The sequence below is a fragment of the Oncorhynchus nerka genome, linkage group LG16 (assembly GCF_034236695.1).
Source record: "Oncorhynchus nerka isolate Pitt River linkage group LG16, Oner_Uvic_2.0, whole genome shotgun sequence".
In the NCBI taxonomy this organism is placed as follows: domain Eukaryota; kingdom Metazoa; phylum Chordata; class Actinopteri; order Salmoniformes; family Salmonidae; genus Oncorhynchus; species Oncorhynchus nerka.
The window spans coordinates 37373874-37393508 of record NC_088411.1 but is presented as its reverse complement, the minus strand read 5'-3'; the positions used below and the strand labels follow the sequence as shown (position 1 = coordinate 37393508).

The following is a 19635-nucleotide window of genomic DNA, read 5'->3' as shown; positions in this document are numbered from 1 at the left end:
CTCACCCCCTACTCCCTCAGTCTCACTCCCTCAGTCTCACTCCCTTCTCCCTCAGTCTCACTCCCTACTCCCTCAGTCTCACTCCCTACTCCCTAAATCTCACTCCCTATTCCCTCAGTCTCACTCCCTACTCATTCAGTCTCACTCCCTACTCCCTAAATCTCACTCCCTACTCCCTCAATCTCACTCCCTACTCCCTCAGTCTCAACCCCTACTCCCCCAGTGTCACTCCCTTCTCCCTCCGTCTCACTCCCTTCTTCCTCAGTCTCACTCCCTTCTCCCTCAGTCTCACTCCCTCCTCCCTCAGTCTCCCTCCCTTCTCCCTCAGTCTCACCCCCTACTCCCTCAGTCTCACCCCCTACTCCCTCGGTCTCAATCCCTACTCCCCTCAGTCTCATCCCCACTCCCTCAGTCTCACTCCCTACTCCTCAGTCTCACTCCCCAGTCTCCCTCCCCTACTCTCAGTCTCACTCCCTACTCCTTCAGTCTCACTCCCTACTCCTTCAGTCTCACTCCCTACTCTCTCAGTCTCACTCCCTACTCCTTCTGTCTCAATCCCTACTCCATCAGTCTCACTCCTTACTCCCTCAGTCTCACTCCCTACTCCCTCAGTTTCAATCCCTACTCCCTCAATCTCACTCCCTACTCCCTCAGTCTCACTCCCTACTCCCTCAGTCTCACTCCCCACTCCATCAGTCTCACTCCCTACTCCGTCAGTCTCACTCCCTACTCCCTCAGTCTCACTCCCTACTCCCTCTGTCTCAATCCCTGCTCCCTCAGTCTCACTCCCTACTCCCTCAGTCTCAATTCCTACTCCCTCTGTCTCAATCCCTACTCCCTCAGTCTCACTCCCTACTCCCTCAGTCTCAATCCCTACTCCCTCAGTCTCACTCCCTACTCCCTCTGTCTCACTCCCTAATCCCTCTGTTTCAATCCCTACTCCCTCAGTCTCACTTTCCACTCCCTCAGTCTCACTCCCTACTCCCCCTGTCTCAATCCCTACTCCCTCAGTCTCACTCCCTACTTCCTCAGTCTCAATCCCTACTCCCTCAGTCTCACTCCCTACTCCCTCAGTCTCACTCCCTACTACCCCAGTCTCACTCCCTACTCCCTCAGTCTCAATCCCTACTCCCTCAGTCTCACTCCCTACTCCCTCAGTCTCCCCTACTCCCTCAGTCTCACTCCCTACTCCCTCAGTCTCACTCCCTACTCCCTCTGTCTCAATCCCAACTCCCTCCGTCTCACTCCCTATTCCCTCAGTCTCAATCCCTTCTCCCTCAGTCTCCCTCAGTCTCCCTCAGTCTCACTCCCTTCTCCCTCAGTCTCACTCCCTTCTTCCTCAGTCTCACTCCCTTCTCCCTCAGTCTCCCTCAGTCTCCCTCAGTCTCCCTCAGTCTCACTCCCTTCTCCCTCAGTCTCACTCCCTTCTTCCTCAGTCTCACTCCCTTCTTCCTCAGTCTCACTCCCTACTCCCTCAGTCTTCCTCAGTCTCCCTCCGTCTCCCTCAGTCTCCCTCAGTCTCACTCCCTTCTCCCTCAGTCTCACTCCCTTCTCCCTCAGTCTCACTCCGTTCTTCCTCAGTCTCCCTCAGTCTCCCTCAGTCTCCCTCAGTCTCACTCTCTTCTCCCTCAGTCTCACTCCCTTCTTCCTCAGTCTCACTCCCCTCTCCCTCAGTCTCACTCCCTTCTCCCTCAGTCTCCCTCAGTCTCCCTCAGTCTCCCTCCCTACTCCCTCAGTCTCCCTCAGTCTCCCTCAGTCTCCCTCAGTCTCACTCCCTACTCCATCAGTCTCACTCCCTACTCCCTCAGTCTCACTCCCTACTCCCTCAGTCTCACTCCCTACTCCCTCAGTCTCACTCCCTTCTTCCTCAGTCTCACTCCCTACTCCCTCTGTCTCAATCCCTACTCCCTCAGTATCTCTCCCTACTCCCTCAGTCTCACCCCCTACTCCCTCAGTCTCACTCCCTCAGTCTCACTCCCTACTCCCTCAGTCTCACTCCCTTCTCCCTCAGTCTCACTCCCTACTCATTCAGTCTCACTCCCTACTCCCTAAATCTCACTCCCTACTCCCTCAATCTCACTCCCTACTCCCTCAGTCTCAACCCCTACTCCCCCAGTCTCACTCCCTTCTCCCTCCGTCTCACTCCCTTCTCCCTCAGTCTCACTCCCTACTCCCTCAGTCTCACTCCCTACTCCCTCAGTCTCACTCCCTACTCCCTCAGTCTCCCTCCCTTCTCCCTCAGTCTCACCCCCTACTCCCTCAGTCTCACACCCTACTCCCTCGGTCTCAATCCCTACTCCCTCAGTCTCACTCCCCACTCCCTCAGTCTCACTCCCTACTCCTTCAGTCTCACTCCCTACTCCCTCAGTCTCACTCCCTACTCCCTCTGTCTCAATCCCTACTCCCTCAGTCTCAATCCCTACTCCCTCAGTCTCACTCCCTACTCCCTCAGTTTCACTCCCTACTCCCTCAGTCTCACTCCCTACTCCCTCAGTCTCACTCCCTACTCCCTCAGTCTCACTCCCTACTCCCTCAGTCTCAATCCCTACTCCCTCAGTCTCACTCCCTACTCCCTCAGTCTCCCCTACTCCCTCAGTCTCACTCCCTACTCCCTCAGTCTCACTCCCTACTCCCTCTGTCTCAATCCCAACTCCCTCCGTCTCACTCCCTATTCCCTCAGTCTCAATCCCTACTCCCTCAGTCTCACTCCCTACTCCCTCAGTCTCACTCCCTACTCCCTCTGTCTTTTTAAGCTCTTGTGATTTAAAGCGAGTCAGTTAATTCACCGAGGGATGGAGTGTTTTTTATTCTTGTCTAATAGGGCTTAGAGGGAGTGGATCAGTGTGGAACTGAGAGACTTGCTGCCTCTGTTTTCCAGGGGAACTCTTTCACACATATACACAACCATGTCCTTCTGCTTCAGTCTTGCTTACGCCACAGACAATTAGATGTATTGTTTTTTGAATGGTGCATGTCAACAGGAAGAACATGACAGCTGGCATAGTGGTGACATTATCTATTTACTAGTAACAGGATATAGATTCATTTTCATCCATTTCCACTCCTCCTTCTTCATCAATCCATCCATCTATTCACATCTCCTCCCCTGCACATTGACCACCTATCTGTCTTCCTCTCATCCATCCCTCCTTTCAGTCATCTCCTCTCTTCACATTTTTCCAATGATGTCATGCTCCCAGCCTGCCATCATTCCCTCCCTCCACCTCTCCTCTATTCCTCCTTTCCTCCACCCTTTAATTCCTCTTCCATCTCTTTTTTCTCCTCTACTCTCTGATAGCCCAACCCTAGCTCTAACCCGTACAGGGCCTTATCTATGCCCTCCAGACCTCCACTGGCATCCCTTGCTTTTGGAAGATAGCAAACAAACGAGGGAGCAGAGAGAGGGATGTGGAGGAGAGGAATATATAAAGCGGTCGACGCGGCCCGCCTGGTCCCGTCTCAGAGAGAGTGGGATGAAAGGAGGGAGGGTGGGATTAGTTCTGAGCTAGTGCTAGTGAATAGAGAGGGAATACGCCGTCAGAGACAGAGACAGAGAGATACAGGAGGAATGAAGAGAAGAGCCAGAGAGTAGACGAGGGCAGAGAGAGATACAGGAGGAATGAAGGGAAGAGCCAGAGAGTAGACGAGGGCAGAGAGAGATACAGGAGGAATGAAGGGAAGGGCCAGAGAGTAGAGGAGGGCAGAGAGAGATACAGGAGGAATGAAGGGAAGGGCCAGAGAGTAGAGGAGGGCAGAGAGAGATACAGGAGGAATGAAGGGAAGGGCCAGAGAGCATGAGGGCAGAGAGATACAGGAGGAATGAAGGGAAGGGCCAGAGAGTAGACGAGGGCAGAGAGATATACAGGAGGAATGAAGGGAAGGGCCAGAGAGCATGAGGGCAGAGAGATACAGGAGGAATGAAGGGAAGAGCCAGAGAGCATGAGGGCAGAGAGATACAGGAGGAATGAAGGGAAGAGCCAGAGAGTAGACGAGGGCAGAGAGATATACAGGAGGAATGAAGGGAAGGGCCAGAGAGCATGAGGGCAGAGAGATACAGGAGGAATGAAGGATTTTTTAAATGTATTTTGATTGAACCTTTATTTAACTAGGCAAGAACAAACGTATATTTAGCCCGGCCAAAACCGGCGCTAGGCCAACTGTGTGCCGTCCAATCACAGACAGATGGGATTAAGCCTGGATTTGAACCAGGAATTATAGCGACGCATCTTGCATTGAGATGCAGTGCCTTAGACCACTGTGCCACTCAGGAGCCAGAGAGGAGAAGAGAGAGATACAGGGAAGAGGAGAGGTCAGGCATGCCCCTAGAACAGACAACGTGTGTGTGTCTCTCTCTCTCTCTCTCTATTTCTCCCTCTCTATTGGACCATGTATTTGTCTATTTCTCTTTATTTCATATTTTTTATTTAACCTTTTATTTAATTAACTGAGCAAGCCAGTTAAGAACAAATTCTTATTTTACAATGACGGCCTACCCCATCCAAACCCTCCCCTAACCCGGACAACGCTGGGCTCCCTCCCTTAACCTGGACGACGCTGGGCTCCCTCCCCTAACCTGGACGACGCTGGGCTCCCTCCCCTAACCTGGACGACGCTGGGCTCCTCCCTAACCTGGACGACGCTGGGCTCCCTCCCCTAACCTGGACGACGCTGGGCTCCCTCCCCTAACCTGGACGACGCTGGGCTCCCTCCCCTAACCTGGACGACGCTGGGCTCCCTCCCCTAACCTGGACGACGCTGGGCTCCCTCCCTAACCTGGACGACGCTGGGCTCCCTCCCTAACCTGGACGACGCTGGGCTCCCTCCCTAACCTGGACGACGCTGGGCTCCCTACCCTAACCTGGTCGACGCTGGGCTCCCTCCCCTAACCTGGACGACGCTGGGCTCCCTCCCCTAACCTGGACGACGCTGGGCTCCCTCCCCTAACCTGGACGACGCTGGGCTCCCTCCCCTAACCTGGACGACGCTGGGCTCCCTCCCCTAACCTGGACGACGCTGGGCTCCCTCCCCTAACCTGGACGACGCTGGGCTCCCTCCCCTAACCTGGACGACGCTGGGCTCCCTACCTAACCTGGTCGACGCTGGGCTCCCTCCCTAACCTGGACGACGCTGGGCTCCCTCCCTAACCTGGACGACGCTGGGCTCCCTCCCTAACCTGGACGACGCTGGGCTCCCTCCCCTAACCTGGACGACGCTGGGCTCCCTCCCCTAACCTGGACGACGCTGGGCTCCCTCCCCTAACCTGGACGACGCTGGGCTCCCTCCCCTAACCTGGACGACGCTGGGCCAGTCGTCTCTGCCAATATTCCTCTCTTTCTGTTCCTACTCTTTCTGCTTCATACACTCTGTCCTCGTGTCGCAAGTCTAATTTCTCTCCCTCTCACCTTTTTCATATCCCTGTATCCCTATCTCTCTCTATTCAATTTAACTCTCTCTATATATATATATACTCCCTCTGTCTATCTGACTGGTTTAACATTCCTCCATTCCTCTACCAGAAGATAAAACACACTCTTTTTTCTCAATGAATTGAAACGGGTAAAACAAATCACTGCAATCCCACACTCTCACCTTTAAATGTACATTTATAGCATGTCTATCCCACACTCTCACCTTTACAATGTACATTTATAGCATGTCTATCCCACACTCTCACCTTTACAATGTACATTTATAGCAAGTCTATCCCACACTCTCACCTTTACAATGTACATTTATAGCATGTCTATCCCACACTCTCACCTTACAATGTACATTTATAGCATGTCTATCCCACAGGGCTGTCTGTAACGTTACTAAGAGATGTAGTCTTTGGACACCAGAGGCAGGGCTGTCTGTAACGTTACTAAGATATGTAGTCTCTGGACACCAGAGGCAGGGCTGTCTGTAACGTTACTAAGAGATGTTAGGGGAGGTGAAAGCAGCCACTGCCAGCTAGCCTACCTCAGCAGTACTGTATCATTTTAATCATTTTAGTCAATTAGATTCTTGCTACGTAAGCTCAACTTTCTGAACATTCGAGACGTGTAGTCCACTTGTCATTCCAATCTCCTTTGCATTAGCGTAGCCTCTTCTCTAGCCTGTCAACTATGTGTCTGTCTATCCCTGTTCTCTCCTCTCTGCACAGACCATACAAACGCTCCACACCGCGTGGCCGCGGCCACCCTAATCTGGTGGTCCCAGCGCGCACGACCCACGTGGAGTTCCAGGTCTCCGGTAGCCTCTGGAACTGCCGATCTGCGGCCAACAAGGCAGAGTTCATCTCAGCCTATGCCTCCCTCCAGTCCCTCGACTTCTTGGCACTGACGGAAACATGGATCACCACAGACAACACCGCTACTCCTACTGCTCTCTCTTCGTCCGCCCACGTGTTCTCGCACACCCCGAGAGCTTCTGGTCAGCGGGGTGGTGGCACCGGGATCCTCATCTCTCCCAAGTGGTCATTCTCTCTTTCTCCCCTTACCCATCTGTCTATCGCCTCCTTTGAATTCCATGCTGTCACAGTTACCAGCCCTTTCAAGCTTAACATCCTTATCATTTATCGCCCTCCAGGTTCCCTCGGAGAGTTCATCAATGAGCTTGATGCCTTGATAAGCTCCTTTCCTGAGGACGGCTCACCTCTCACAGTTCTGGGCGACTTTAACCTCCCCACGTCTACCTTTGACTCATTCCTCTCTGCCTCCTTCTTTCCACTCCTCTCCTCTTTAGACCTCACCCTCTCACCTTCCCCCCTACTCACAAGGCAGGCAATACGCTCGACCTCATCTTTACTAGATGCTGTTCTTCCACTAACCTCATTGCAACTCCCTCCAAGTCTCCGACCACTACCTTGTATCCTTTTCCCTCTCGCTCTCATCCAACACTTCCCAAACTGCCCCTACTCGGATGGTATCGCGCCGTCCCAACCTTCGCTCTCTCTCCCCCCGCTACTCTCTCCTCTTCCATCCTATCATCTCTTCCCTCTGCTCAAACCTTCTCCAACCTATCTCCTGATTCTGCCTCCTCAACCCTCCTCTCCTCCCTTTCTGCATCCTTTGACTCTCTATGTCCCCTATCCTCCAGGCCGGCTCGGTCCTCCCTCCCGCTCCGTGGCTCGACGACTCATTGCGAGCTCACAGAACAGGGCTCCGGGCAGCCGAGCGGAAATGGAGGAAAACTCGCCTCCCTGCGGACCTGGCATCCTTTCACTCCCTCCTCTCTACATTTTCCTCCTCTGTCTCTGCTGCTAAAGCCACTTTCTACCACTCTAAATTCCAAGCATCTGCCTCTAACCCTAGGAAGCTCTTTGCCACCTTCTCCTCCCTCCTGAATCCTCCTCCCCCTCCCCCTACTCCCTCTCTGCAGATGACTTCGTCAACCATTTTGAAAAGAAGGTCGACGACATCCGATCCTCGTTTGCTAAGTCAAACGACACCGCTGGTCCTGCTCACACTGCCCTACCCTGTGCTCTGGCCTCTTTCTCCCCTCTCTCTCCAGATGACATCTCGCGTCTTGTGACGGCCGGCCGCCCAACAACCTGCCCGCTTGATCCTATCCCCTCCTCTCTTCTCCAGACCATTTCCGGTGACCTTCTCCCTTACCTCACCTCGCTCATCAACTCTGACCGCTGGCTACGTCCCTCCCGTCTTCAAGAGAGCGAGAGTTGCACCCCTTCTGAAAAAACCTACACTCGATCCCTCCGATGTCAACAACTACAGACCAGTATCCCTTCTTTCTTTTCTCTCCAAAACTCTTGAACGTGCCGTCCTTGGCCAGCTCTCCCGCTATCTCTCTCAGAATGACCTTCTTGATCCAAATCAGTCAGGTTTCAAGACTAGTCATTCAACTGAGACTTCTCTTCTCTGTATCACGGAGGCACTCCGCACTGCTAAAGCTAACTCTCTCTCCTCTGCTCTCATCCTTCTAGACCTATCGGCTGCCTTCGATACTGTGAACCATCAGATCCTCCTCTCCACCCTCTCCGAGTTGGGCATCTCCGGCGCGGCCCATGCTTGGATTGCGTCCTACCTGACAGGTCGCTCCTACCAGGTGGCGTGGCGAGAATCTGTCTCCTCACCACGCGCTCTCACCACTGGTGTCCCACAGGGCTCTGTTCTAGGCCCTCTCCTATTCTCGCTATACACCAAGTCACTTGGCTCTGTCATAACCTCACATGGTCTCTCCTATCATTGCTATGCAGACGACACACAATTAATCTTCTCCTTTCCCCCCTCTGATGACCAGGTGGCGAATCGCATCTCTGCATGTCTGGCAGACATATCAGTGTGGATGACGGATCACCACCTCAAGCTGAACCTCGGCAAGACGGAGCTGCTCTTCCTCCCGGGGAAGGACTGCCCGTTCCATGATCTCGCCATCACGGTTGACAACTCCGTCGTGTCCTCCTCCCAGAGCGCTAAGAACCTTGGCGTGATCCTGGACAACACCCTGTCGTTCTCAACTAACATCAAGGCGGTGGCCCGTTCCTGTAGGTTCATGCTCTACAACATCCGCAGAGTACGACCCTGCCTCACACAGGAAGCGGCGCAGGTCCTAATCCAGGCACTTGTCATCTCCCGTCTGGATTACTGCAACTCGCTGTTGGCTGGGCTCCCTGCCTGTGCCATTAAACCCTACAACTCATCCAGAACGCCGCAGCCCGTCTGGTGTTCAACCTTCCCAATTCTCTCACGTCACCCCACTCCTCCGCTCTCTCCACTGGCTTCCAGTTGAAGCTCGCATCCGCTACAAGACCATGGTGCTTGCCTACGGAGCTGTGAGGGGAACGGCACCTCAGTACCTCCAGGCTCTGATCAGGCCCTACACCCAAACAAGGGCACTGCGTTCATCCACCTCTGGCCTGCTCGCCTCCCTACCACTGAGGAAGTACAGTTCCCGCTCAGCCCAGTCAAAACTGTTCGCTGCTCTGGCCCCCCAATGGTGGAACAAACTCCCTCACGACGCCAGGACAGCGGAGTCAATCACCACCTTCCGGAGACACCTGAAACCCCACCTCTTTAAGGAATACCTAGGATAGGATAAAGTAATCCTTCTCACCCCCCCCTTAAAAGACTTAGATGCACTATTGTAAAGTGGCTGTTCCACTAGATGTCATAAGGTGAAAGCACCAACTTGTAAGTCGCTCTGGATAAGAGCGTCTGCTAAATGACTTAAATGTAAATGTAAATGTAGTCTCTGGACACAAGAGGCTGGGCTGTCTGTAACGTTACTAAGAGATGTAGTCTCTGGACACAAGAGGCTGGGCTGTCTGTAACGTTACTAAGAGATGTAGTCTCTAGACACAAGAGGCTGGGCTGTCTGTAACATTACTAAGAGATGTAGTCTCTGGACACCAGAGGCAGGGCTGTCTGTAACGTTACTAAGAGATGTAGTCTCTGGACACCAGAGGCAGGGCTGTTTGTAACATTACTAAGAGATGTAGTCTCTGGACACCAGAGGCAGGGCTGTCTGTAACGTTACTAAGAGATGTAGTCTCTGGACACCAGAGGCTGGGCTGTCTGTAACGTTACTAAGAGATGTAGTCTCTGGACACCAGAGGCTGGGCTGTCTGTAACGTTACTAAGAGATGTAGTCTCTGGACACCAGAGGCAGGGCTGTCTGTAACGTTACTAAGAGATGTAGTCTCTGGACACCAGAGGCAGGGCTGTCTGTAACGTTACTAAGAGATGTAGTCTCTGGACACCAGAGGCAGGGCTGTCTGTAACGTTACTAAGAGATGTAGTCTCTGGACACCAGAGGCAGGGCTGTCTGTAACGTTACTAAGAGATGTAGTCTCCGGACACCAGAGGCTGGGCTGTCTGTAACGTTACTAAGAGATGTAGTCTCTGGACACCAGAGGCAGGGCTGTCTGTAACGTTACTGAGAGATGTAGTCTCTGGACACCAGAGGCAGGGCTGTCTGTAACGTTACTAAGAGATCTAGTCTCTGGACACCAGAGGCAGGGCTGTCTGTAACGTTACTAAGAGATGTAGTCTCTGGACACCAGAGGCAGGGCTGTCTGTAACGTTACTAAGAGATGTAGTCTCTGGACACCAGAGGCAGGGCTGTCTGTAACGTTACTAAGAGATGTATTCTCTGGACACCAGTGCGGTAGTGTCTCATGTTCATTATTTTTCTGTCTCGACACTAATTGTCTGTTATCAAAACTCTTAAGGGCCTAATTTAATCAATGTGCAGATGTTTGGGGTTAGGTCCGTTAGAATAAACAATTAATTCATTATCAATTTGAATGTGAATGAATATCCGTTTTTTGTCTAAAACAATAAACATCATGTCATTGATTAAAATTAATCCTGAACACACTTCACGTATGTAGCCTAAGATATGGTCTCTCTCCTCTCTCCTCTCTCCTCTCTCCTCTCTCTCCTCTCCCCTCTCCCCTCTCTCCTCTCTCCTCTCTCCTCTCTCTCCTCTCTCCTCTCTCCTCTCTCCTCTCTCCTCTCTCTCCTCTCTCCTCTCTCCTCTCCCCTCTCTACTCTCTCCTCTCTCTCCTCTCTCCTCTCTCTCCTCTCTCCTCTCTCCTCTCTCTCCTCTCTACTCTCTCTCCTCCCTCCTCTCTCCTCTCTCCCTCTCTCTCTCTCTCTCCTCTCTCTCCTCTCTCCTCTCTCTCTTCTCTCTCCTCTCTCTCTCTCCTCTCTCTCCTCGCTCACCTCTCTCTCCTCTCTCCTCTCTCTATCCTCTCTCCTCTCTCGTCTCTCTCCTCTCTCTCCTCTCTCTCTCCTCTCTCTCTCCTCTCTCTCCTTTCTCCTCTCTCCTCTCTCCCCTCTCCCCTCTCCCCTCTCTCCTCTCTCCCCTCTCCCCTCTCCCCTCTCTCCTCTCTCTCCTCTCTCCTCTCTCTCCTCTCTCCTCTCTCCCCTCTCTCCTCTCTCCTCTCTCTCCTCTCTCCTCTCTCCTCTCTCCTCTCTCTCCTCTCTCCCCTCTCTCCTCTCTCCTCTCGTCTCTCTCCTCTCTCTCTCCTCTCTCTCCTCTCTCTCCTCCTCCTCTCTCCTCTCTCCCATACAGTTATGGGAGAGTCTATGCAACAGCGGACCCATATCACCACACGATTGGTCCTGCAGCCACGTACAGTGTGGGTACTATGGTGAGTCCTCTGTCCTCTTCTGTTACCATGACCACTGCTTACTAAAACGTGAAACACACTTAACACTGCATCCCACAGGGTTCCCTACTCCCTATAGGGACTTGGTCAAAGTGGTCCACTATATAGAGAAAATGGGGCCATTTGGGATACAGAGTAGTAGTCCAAGCAATACAGAGTTTTGCATTTATCATGCATTGTATTTATATCATGTAATATGTACGTATTATGTAAGGATGCATATACTGTAAATGAAAGTAGAATGGACACATGGGAGGACAGGTGAAATTATTTGATTTCCTGGAAGTAGCTGACTCTGTCACTGTGTGATTTTCTAGAGCATGTTTTCTATCTGAGATTCAACAGCTGTTGCCACTTCAGTAAATGAACCAGAAATGTCGTTGCTTTATTCTCTAAGTCCCTTTTCAATGTCATTGGCCTGAAGCTCTTAAAATCCCAATGAGGCCGCTACATCCTCTATTATGAGAGGATTCTCCTCAATTTCCACAGGAGGAAATAGTTCATTGGTTAATGTTTGTTTTTAGCTAGCTTTTGCAGCTAACATCAAAGATGAAAAAATAAATAACGAGAGCCCCCCTCCCCCAAAAATACAAAAATAAAGAACTATGTGTTTCCTTTTGCGGGTGTGAGTAGGGACTTCCTCCAAAGATTAACGACCATCAAGCTCGCGCAGTGGCGTGCTGTGAGAGATTAAAGAAAGAAAGAAAAACATAAAAACAAAAACACAAAGACGAAAAATAGAGACAGACAAATGGTCCCCATGGCACGCAGCTCCCCTTAGCTCTGTCTGAGAAGCTGTTGTGTGCAGACACGCGCGTGATGCCGGAAATCACACCCCCCTTCCTTCTCCCGACCGAGCGACCTCCCCCCATCATGCAGCTGCTAGCTAAAAGCATTCATTAATTATACAACCATTTGTTATTCTTCATTTACTTCATTAAAACTGTGTTTCTCTATTCTCTTATTCATTCACTTCTTTTTTCTCCTTCCAAATTGACCTCCCTTTTACTTTGCTGCACGTACACATTACATTACATTACACATTACATCACACATTACATTACATTACACATTGCATTACATTACACATTACATCACACATTACATTGCATTACACATTACATTACATTGCATTACACATTACACATTACACATAACGTTACACATTACATTACACATTACACATTACACATAACGTTACACATTACATTACACATTACACATTACACATTACACATTACACATAACATTACACATTACATCACACATTACATTGCATTACACATTACACATTACATTACATTGCACATTACATTACATTGCATTACACATTACACATTACACATTACATTACACATTACACATTACATTACATTGCATTACATATTACACATTACACATCACGTTACACATTGCATTACACATTACACATTACATTACACATTACATTACTCATTACACATTACATTGCACATTACATTACACATTACACATTACACATTACATTACACATTACATTACATTACACATTCTTCATTCCACATTACATTCCACATTACATTCCACATTACATTACACATTACACATTACACATTACATTACACATTACATTACATTCCACATTACATTCCGTAATGTACATTCCGTAAACGTTGATCCACTCACCACTACAGTAAAAATGACAGTATGTTTAGAGAAAGATTGAGGGGCTGAATAGGAATAGAAGAGGATGATGTAAAGTATCAATCTGGACCAAACACTATATGAGCTTGATTCAGCGTTTACCAGAAATGCAGCCTCCGCAAACGTGGAAACATTGCCCTGAACTTCCGTGATACGGATTAAATCGAGCCCTAAGGAAGAACAAGAAGTAACTAAATACACAAGATGGCAAAATGCCATCTTGTAGACACACTGAACAAGCACGACCACTTACTGTGAGAGAGAGAGGGAGAGAGAAATATTTAATTATATATAATGATGTTTGATGTACTAGGTCTGTATTAGGATACTTGGGTAACATGCTTGGGGCAGAGAGAGGGGTGGGGGGGACAGATAGAGGGTGGGGGGGGGACAGAGAGAGGGGTATGGGGCAGAGAGAGTGGTAGGGGAGCAGAGAGAGGGGTAGGTGGGGAAAGAGAGAGGGGGTGGGGAGGGCAGACAGAGGGGTGGGGAGGGCAGACAGAGGGTGGGGGGACAGACAGAGGGGTATGGGGCAGAGAGAGTGGTGGGGAGGGCAGACAGAGGGTGGGGAGGGCAGACAGAGGGGTGGGGGGACAGAGAGAGGGGTAGGTGGGGACAGAGAGAGGGGTGGTGAGGGCAGACAGAGGGGTGGAGGGGGACAGAGAGAGGGGTAGGTGGGGACAGAGAGAGGGGTGGGGAGGGCAGACAGAGGGGTGGGGAGGGCAGACATAGGGGTGGGGGGGGGACAGACAGAGGGGTATGGGGCAGACAGAGGGGTGGGGAGGGCAGACAGAGGGGTGGAGGGGGACAGAGAGAGGGGTAGGTGGGGACAGAGAGAGGGGTGGGGAGGGCAGACAGAGGGGTGGGGAGGGTAGACAGAGGGGTGGAGGGGGACAGAAAGAGGGTGGGGGGCAGACAGAGGGGTGGAGGGGGACAGAAAGAGGGGTGGAGGGGGACAGAGAGAGGGGTGGGGAGGGCAGACAGAGGGGTGGGGAGGGCAGACAGAGGGGTGGGGAGGGCAGACAGAGGGGTGGAGGGGGACAGAAAGAGGGGTGGAGGGGGACAGAGGGAGGGGTGGGGAGGGCAGACAGAGGGGTGGGGAGGGCAGACAGAGGGGTGGGGAGGGCAGACAGAGTGGTGGGGAGGGCAGACAGAGGGGTGGAGGGGACAGAAAGAGGGTGGGGGGCAGACAGAGGGGTGGAGGGGGACAGAAAGAGGGGTGGAGGGGGACAGAGATAGGGGTGGGGAGGGCAGACAGAGGGGTGGAGGGGGACAGAAAGAGGGTGGGGGGCAGACAGAGGGGTGGAGGGGGACAGAAAGAGGGTGGGGAGGGCAGACAGAGGGGTGGAGGGGGACAGAAAGAGGGGTGGGGGGGACAGACAGAGGGGTGGGGGGCAGAGAGAGTGGTAGGGGAGCAGAGAGAGGGGTGGGGGGGACAGAGAGAGGGGTGGGGGGACAGATAGAGGGGTGGGGGGACAGAGAGAGGGGGTATGGGGCAGAGAGAGTGGTAGGGGAGCAGAGAGAGGGGTGGGGGGACAGATAGAGGGGGGCAGAGAGAGGGGTATGGGGCAGAGAGAGTGGTGGGGGGGACAGAGAGGGGGGGGGGGGACAGATAGAGCGGTGGGGGGACAGACAGAGGGGTATGGGGCAGAGAGAGTGGTGGGGGGACAGAGAGAGGGGTGGGGGGGACAGATAGAGCGGTGGGGGAGCAGAGAGAGGGGTGTGGGGGACAGAGAGAGGGGTGGGGGGAGCAGAGAGGGGTGGGGGGAGCAGAGAGAGGGGTGGGGGGGACAGAGAGGGGGTGGGGGGAGCAGAGAGAGGGGTGGGGGGGACAGAGAGAGGGGTGGGGGGGGCGAGAGAGGGGTGGGGGGAGCAGAGAGAGGGGTGGGGGGAGCAGAGAGAGGGGTGGGGGGACAGAGAGAGAGGAGTGGGGGGACAGAGAGAGGGGTGGGGGGGGGGACAGAGAGAGGGGTGGGGGGACAGAGAGAGGAGAGAGAGGGGGTGGGGGGACAGAGAGAGGGGTGGGGGGACAGAGAGAGGGTGGGGGGCAGAGAGAGGGGTGGGGGGGGCAGAGAGAGGGGTGGGGGGGGACAGACAGAGGGGTAGGTGGGGACAGACAGAGGGGTGGGGGGACAGACAGAGGGGTGGGGAGGGCAGACAGAGGGGTGGGGAGGGGACAGATAGAGGGGTGGGGGGACAGATAGAGGGGTATGGGGCAGAGAGAGTGGTAGGGGAGCAGAGAGAGGGGTAGGTGGGGACAGAGAGAGGGGTGGGGGGGGACAGATAGAGGGGTATGGGGCAGAGAGAGTGGTAGGGGAGCAGAGAGAGGGTAGGTGGGGACAGAGAGAGGGGTGGGGGGGGACAGATAGAGGGGTATGGGGCAGAGAGAGTGGTAGGGGAGCAGAGAGAGGGGTAGGTGGGGACAGAGAGAGGGGTGGGGGGACAGATAGAGGGGTATGGGGCAGAGAGAGTGGTAGGGGAGCAGAGAGAGGGGTAGGTGGGGACAGAGAGAGGGGTGGGGAGGGCAGACAGAGGGGTGGGGAGGGCAGACAGAGGGTGGGGAGGGCAGACAGAGGGGTATGGGGCAGAGAGAGTGGTAAGGGAGCAGAGAGAGGGGGTAGGTGGGGACAGAGAGAGGGGTGGGGAGGGCAGACAGAGGGGTATGGGGCAGAGAGAGTGGTAAGGGAGCAGAGAGAGGGGTAGGTGGGGACAGAGAGAGGGGTGGGGAGGGCAGACAGAGGGGTGGAGGGGGACAGAAAGAGGGTGGGGGGGCAGACAGAGGGGTGGAGGGGGACAGAGAGAGGGGTGGAGGGGCAGAGAGATCAGGGAAAGAGAGAGTGGTGCAGACTCAGTATAAATCGTGATCTGGACATGAAAGAGAATTAACTACTGTATATCTGATTCAATGACCTATTTAGAGTTTGTAGTTTCAATGGAAGATTGGAGTAAAACTTTTTGAGAATTTAGTCACTGCTTAGTTTGAATCACACCACGAATCACTTCCCAAGTCCTTCCATTCCTTTCTCACAAACATAAGAAAACATTCATAGTGTACGCATGCACACAAACACAGTCACTTCCAAGCCTCTGGTACCCATCTCCTCTAAATCTCCACCAACACTTCAACCATTGCAACATTTTTTTTTTTTAACGGGAAGAAAGTTTTGAGGGAGAAAAAGAAGAAGCCAATATAATATGATATTGCTGCGTTCACATGCCAGTCGGAACTAGGAAAATCGTACATTTCCGACTTACTAACAGGTTGTAGTTATACACATGCCACGTTCAACCAGTTAGCAAGTTAGAAATGTCAGAGTTTCCTAATTCCGACGAGCACGCGAACGCAGCATATAACCCAAGCTTCCTATACTGAATACTGATTGGAGCTTTTTTCATCTTTGATGTTGCAGGCTAGCCTATACAGAGGAGGCTGCAGTCGCTTCACTCCGTACTAGAGCGAGAGAGAGGGACAAACGCCCCCCTCCTCCCTCCTTCCGCCCCCAGAAAAAAAAAATACATCAAACTAAACACCTCCTTCCTCTTCAATGGAAAACTAAAAGTTGAGCAAAACAACACCAGGTCAACAAAACACATGACCACCTTGTCAAGACTCTCCAGGTCAACAAAACACATGACCACCTTGTCAAGACTCTCAAGTTGATGTCTACTTTTAAGAGTTTTATCTTGACTATATGCATTGTCTGTCATCGATGTACTGTACCGATTTTGGAAATGACGATGCTCTTGTTTATTTCCTGTATTGATTGGAATGTATTGCTCCGGGTTGAGATTGATGGTTTCTAGAATGTGAGAAAGAAAGTGGTGCTGGAGCGAGACAAAGAAATAAAAAGAGAGAGAAAGAAAGAAAGAAAGAAAGAAAGAAAGAAAGAAAGAAAGAAAGAAAGAAAGAAAGAAAGAAAGAAAGAAAGAAAGAAAGAAAGAAAGAAAGAAAGAAAGAAAGAAAGAAAGAAAGAAAGAAAGAAAGAAAGAAAGAAAGAAAGAAAGAAAGAAAGAAGTTGGATATGAGGGAATAGGCCTTTCTCTTTCCAATAAAGCCAAAATATTGTCATTAATTTAACACATTTAATCATTAACAATAGTATTATAAATGGTGGGCAATAGGTTTATATTGTCTGTATAACGCCTGTATAATGGGAATCATACCGAGGGAATTTACCAACGAAAAAACAACTAAATGCTGCTACTCTATATTCCTCTGAGTTTATGTTATCAAACTGCGTTCCTGTAGGACGGGTCACTACTATTAACGCTGCAATTTGTCATTTTCCCAATATACATTAAGACCGCTAATGTTCAGCAATTCCCGTTGAAGCAACACATTTCATACTGGGTTTTATTAAGTAAGTAAATGACACAGGCATTCAACTTGGCACCCTATTCTCTATGTAGTGCACTACTTTTAACGTGGGCCCGTAAGGTTCTGGGCAAAAGTAGTGCACTAATCTGGGTAAAAGTAGTGCACTATTTACGAAATTGGGTGCCATTTGGGACGTAGACCCAAGAGTTTAGTTTGTAGACCTGAGACTTCGTAGGCTAATGACATAAACATAAACGCACTCAGCTATAAGAGGTTGATCTGTGACCTAATGGCTGACAGGAAGTGATGTATCCTAGAATGATGTGTAGTAAGAAGAGAGGGGGGAGAAGGAGAGCTGTGGCTGCCATTGCTGTAGCAGTAGTGTTTCAGAGCGAGAGCATTGATTGTGGCACTGAGCCAAAAGCAATAATACTACAACATTACAACAGATTATTATTATTATTAGATATTTCATTGGTCAGTTTTTCTTTTTAGAAAGAGAGTCATTGCATACAGTATCTTCAATTCATATCCATTATATAATTTTTCCGTGCCAAACTGAACTATATCTTTGAACAAGTAACACTATTCAACGAAGAGGATGTTGAAGGCATTTGCTGTTTTTCAAATGGTACATATTTTTTAATTTTTTATTTTTATTTCACCTTTATTTAACCAGGTAGGCTAGTTGAGAACAAGTTCTCATTTGCAACTGCGACCTGGCCAAGATAAAGCATAGCAGTGTGAACAGAGTAAACAATTAACAAGTCAATAACACAGTAGAAAAAAAAGAGTCTATATACATTGTGTGCAAAAGGCATGAGGAGGTAGGCGAATAATTACAATTTTGCAGATTAACACTGGAGTGATAAATGATCAGATGGTCATGTACAGGTAGAGATATTGGTGTGCAAAAGAGCAGAAAAGCAAATAAATATAAACAGTATGGGGATGAGGTAGGATTTAAGAGAAGAGAAAGGCTAGTGTGTTTTACTGCACAGGGAGAAGGGGATACCTGGTCAGTTGTACTTGGTCAGTTGTACCTGGGCATTTGTACCCGGTCAGTTGTACCTGGTCAGTACAACTGAAAGCATTCATCCAAGATGTGTCTTCTGCATTTAACCCAACCCCTCTGAATCAGAGAGCTGCAGGAGTCATTTAACCCCTCTGAATCAGAGAGGTGCAGGAGTCATTTAACCCAACCCCTCTGAATCAGAGAGGTGCAGGAGTCATTTAACCCAACCCCTCTGAATCAGAGAGGTGCAGGAGTCATTTAACCCAACCCCTCTGAATCAGAGAGGTGCAGGAGTCATTTAACCCAACCCCTCTGAATCAGAGAGGTGCAGGAGTCATTTCACCCAACCCCTCTGAATCAGAGAGGTGCAGGAGTCATTTAGCCCATTTAGCCCCTCTGAATCAGAGGGCTGGGGGGGGCTGCCTTTATTGACATCAACGTACCCAGAGAGAAGTTGGGGGTTATCTGCCTTGCTCAAAGGCAGAACGGCACATTTTTCACCTAGCTGGCTAGAGGATTTGAACCAGTGACCTTTTGGTTACTGACCCTCTTAACCTCTAGGCTACCTGCCGCCCTACAGGCGTGTAAGATGTGAAAGAGAGAAGGGCACATGTTGATTAGGCCAGTGAGTTGTTACCTTACATGGTAGAACGCCGTGTTCCAGTCCCAGACACGGTCCCACCCTGAGACCTGGGGTGTGTCCCAAATGGCAGTAGTGCACCACTCTTGACCAGAGCCTTTTGACCCTATAGGCTCTGGTCAGAAGTAGTGGGCTATACAGGGAATATGGTGCCACTTAGGGAAACATCCCTCAGGTGCAGAGGTGGGAGGGCGGAGAGAAGCTCTTAGAGTTGCGATTGACATTAGGAAGGATGTTAGGACTCCCACAGGAGAAGATGTTCAGTGTTACTGAGTCTTAAAGACATATTTCCATCACTTTAAGAATGTGTTCTTCTCTTTAATTTCTCTGAGATTGACTCTCTCTGTCTGCGTGTGACACTCCCTCAAGGTAACTCCACACACACTCCCCCAGGCCCTGCAGTGTTTAAAGAAGTCCAGTTACTGGTGAGAAAGAGGGAGGGAGGGAGGGAGGGAGGGAGGGAGCAGGTCATTGTGAGAATGGAGAGGGAGGTGAACCAATAACCTTATTGTGAAATAGGATCTCTTAGTCCAACAACCTTACAACGCTGGTTATTCCCCTCGTCTAGGACACACACACACACACCTGCACACTTATACAGACAAACAGACACATTCTCATCCACACACACACACACACGTGTGCGTTGTGTAATTGGATGGTAAAGAGGGAAGTCAGTTGTGGTGGGCGTCGAGGGAAGAAGACTGTGTAGAGGATAGTAACAGATTAGAAACAACAGAGCTCAGTCAATAAGCACTGATCTCATTGGAAGATACACCAGCCTGACTACACACACACACACCTCCTTTGTCCAATGCCATGGCTGTTGTGTCCATTACTGCAGATTCTCCATTGTTCCCAGC

At 50.9% G+C, this 19635-nt stretch overlaps 1 protein-coding gene across 1 annotated transcript in view; it reads left to right on the top strand.

The window, feature by feature from the left end:
• Positions 1-19180, top strand: part of LOC115125341 (RNA binding protein fox-1 homolog 3-like) — a 143781-nt gene extending 124601 nt beyond the window's left edge. Inside the window, exons 9-10 of the mRNA XM_065002665.1 lie at positions 11020-11098; positions 16210-19180. Of these exons, the coding sequence (XP_064858737.1) occupies positions 11020-11098; positions 16210-16254 (124 nt within the window). The 3' untranslated portion in view covers positions 16255-19180. The remainder of the gene's footprint in view (positions 1-11019; positions 11099-16209) is intronic.
• Positions 19181-19635: the final 455 nt, after the last annotated feature.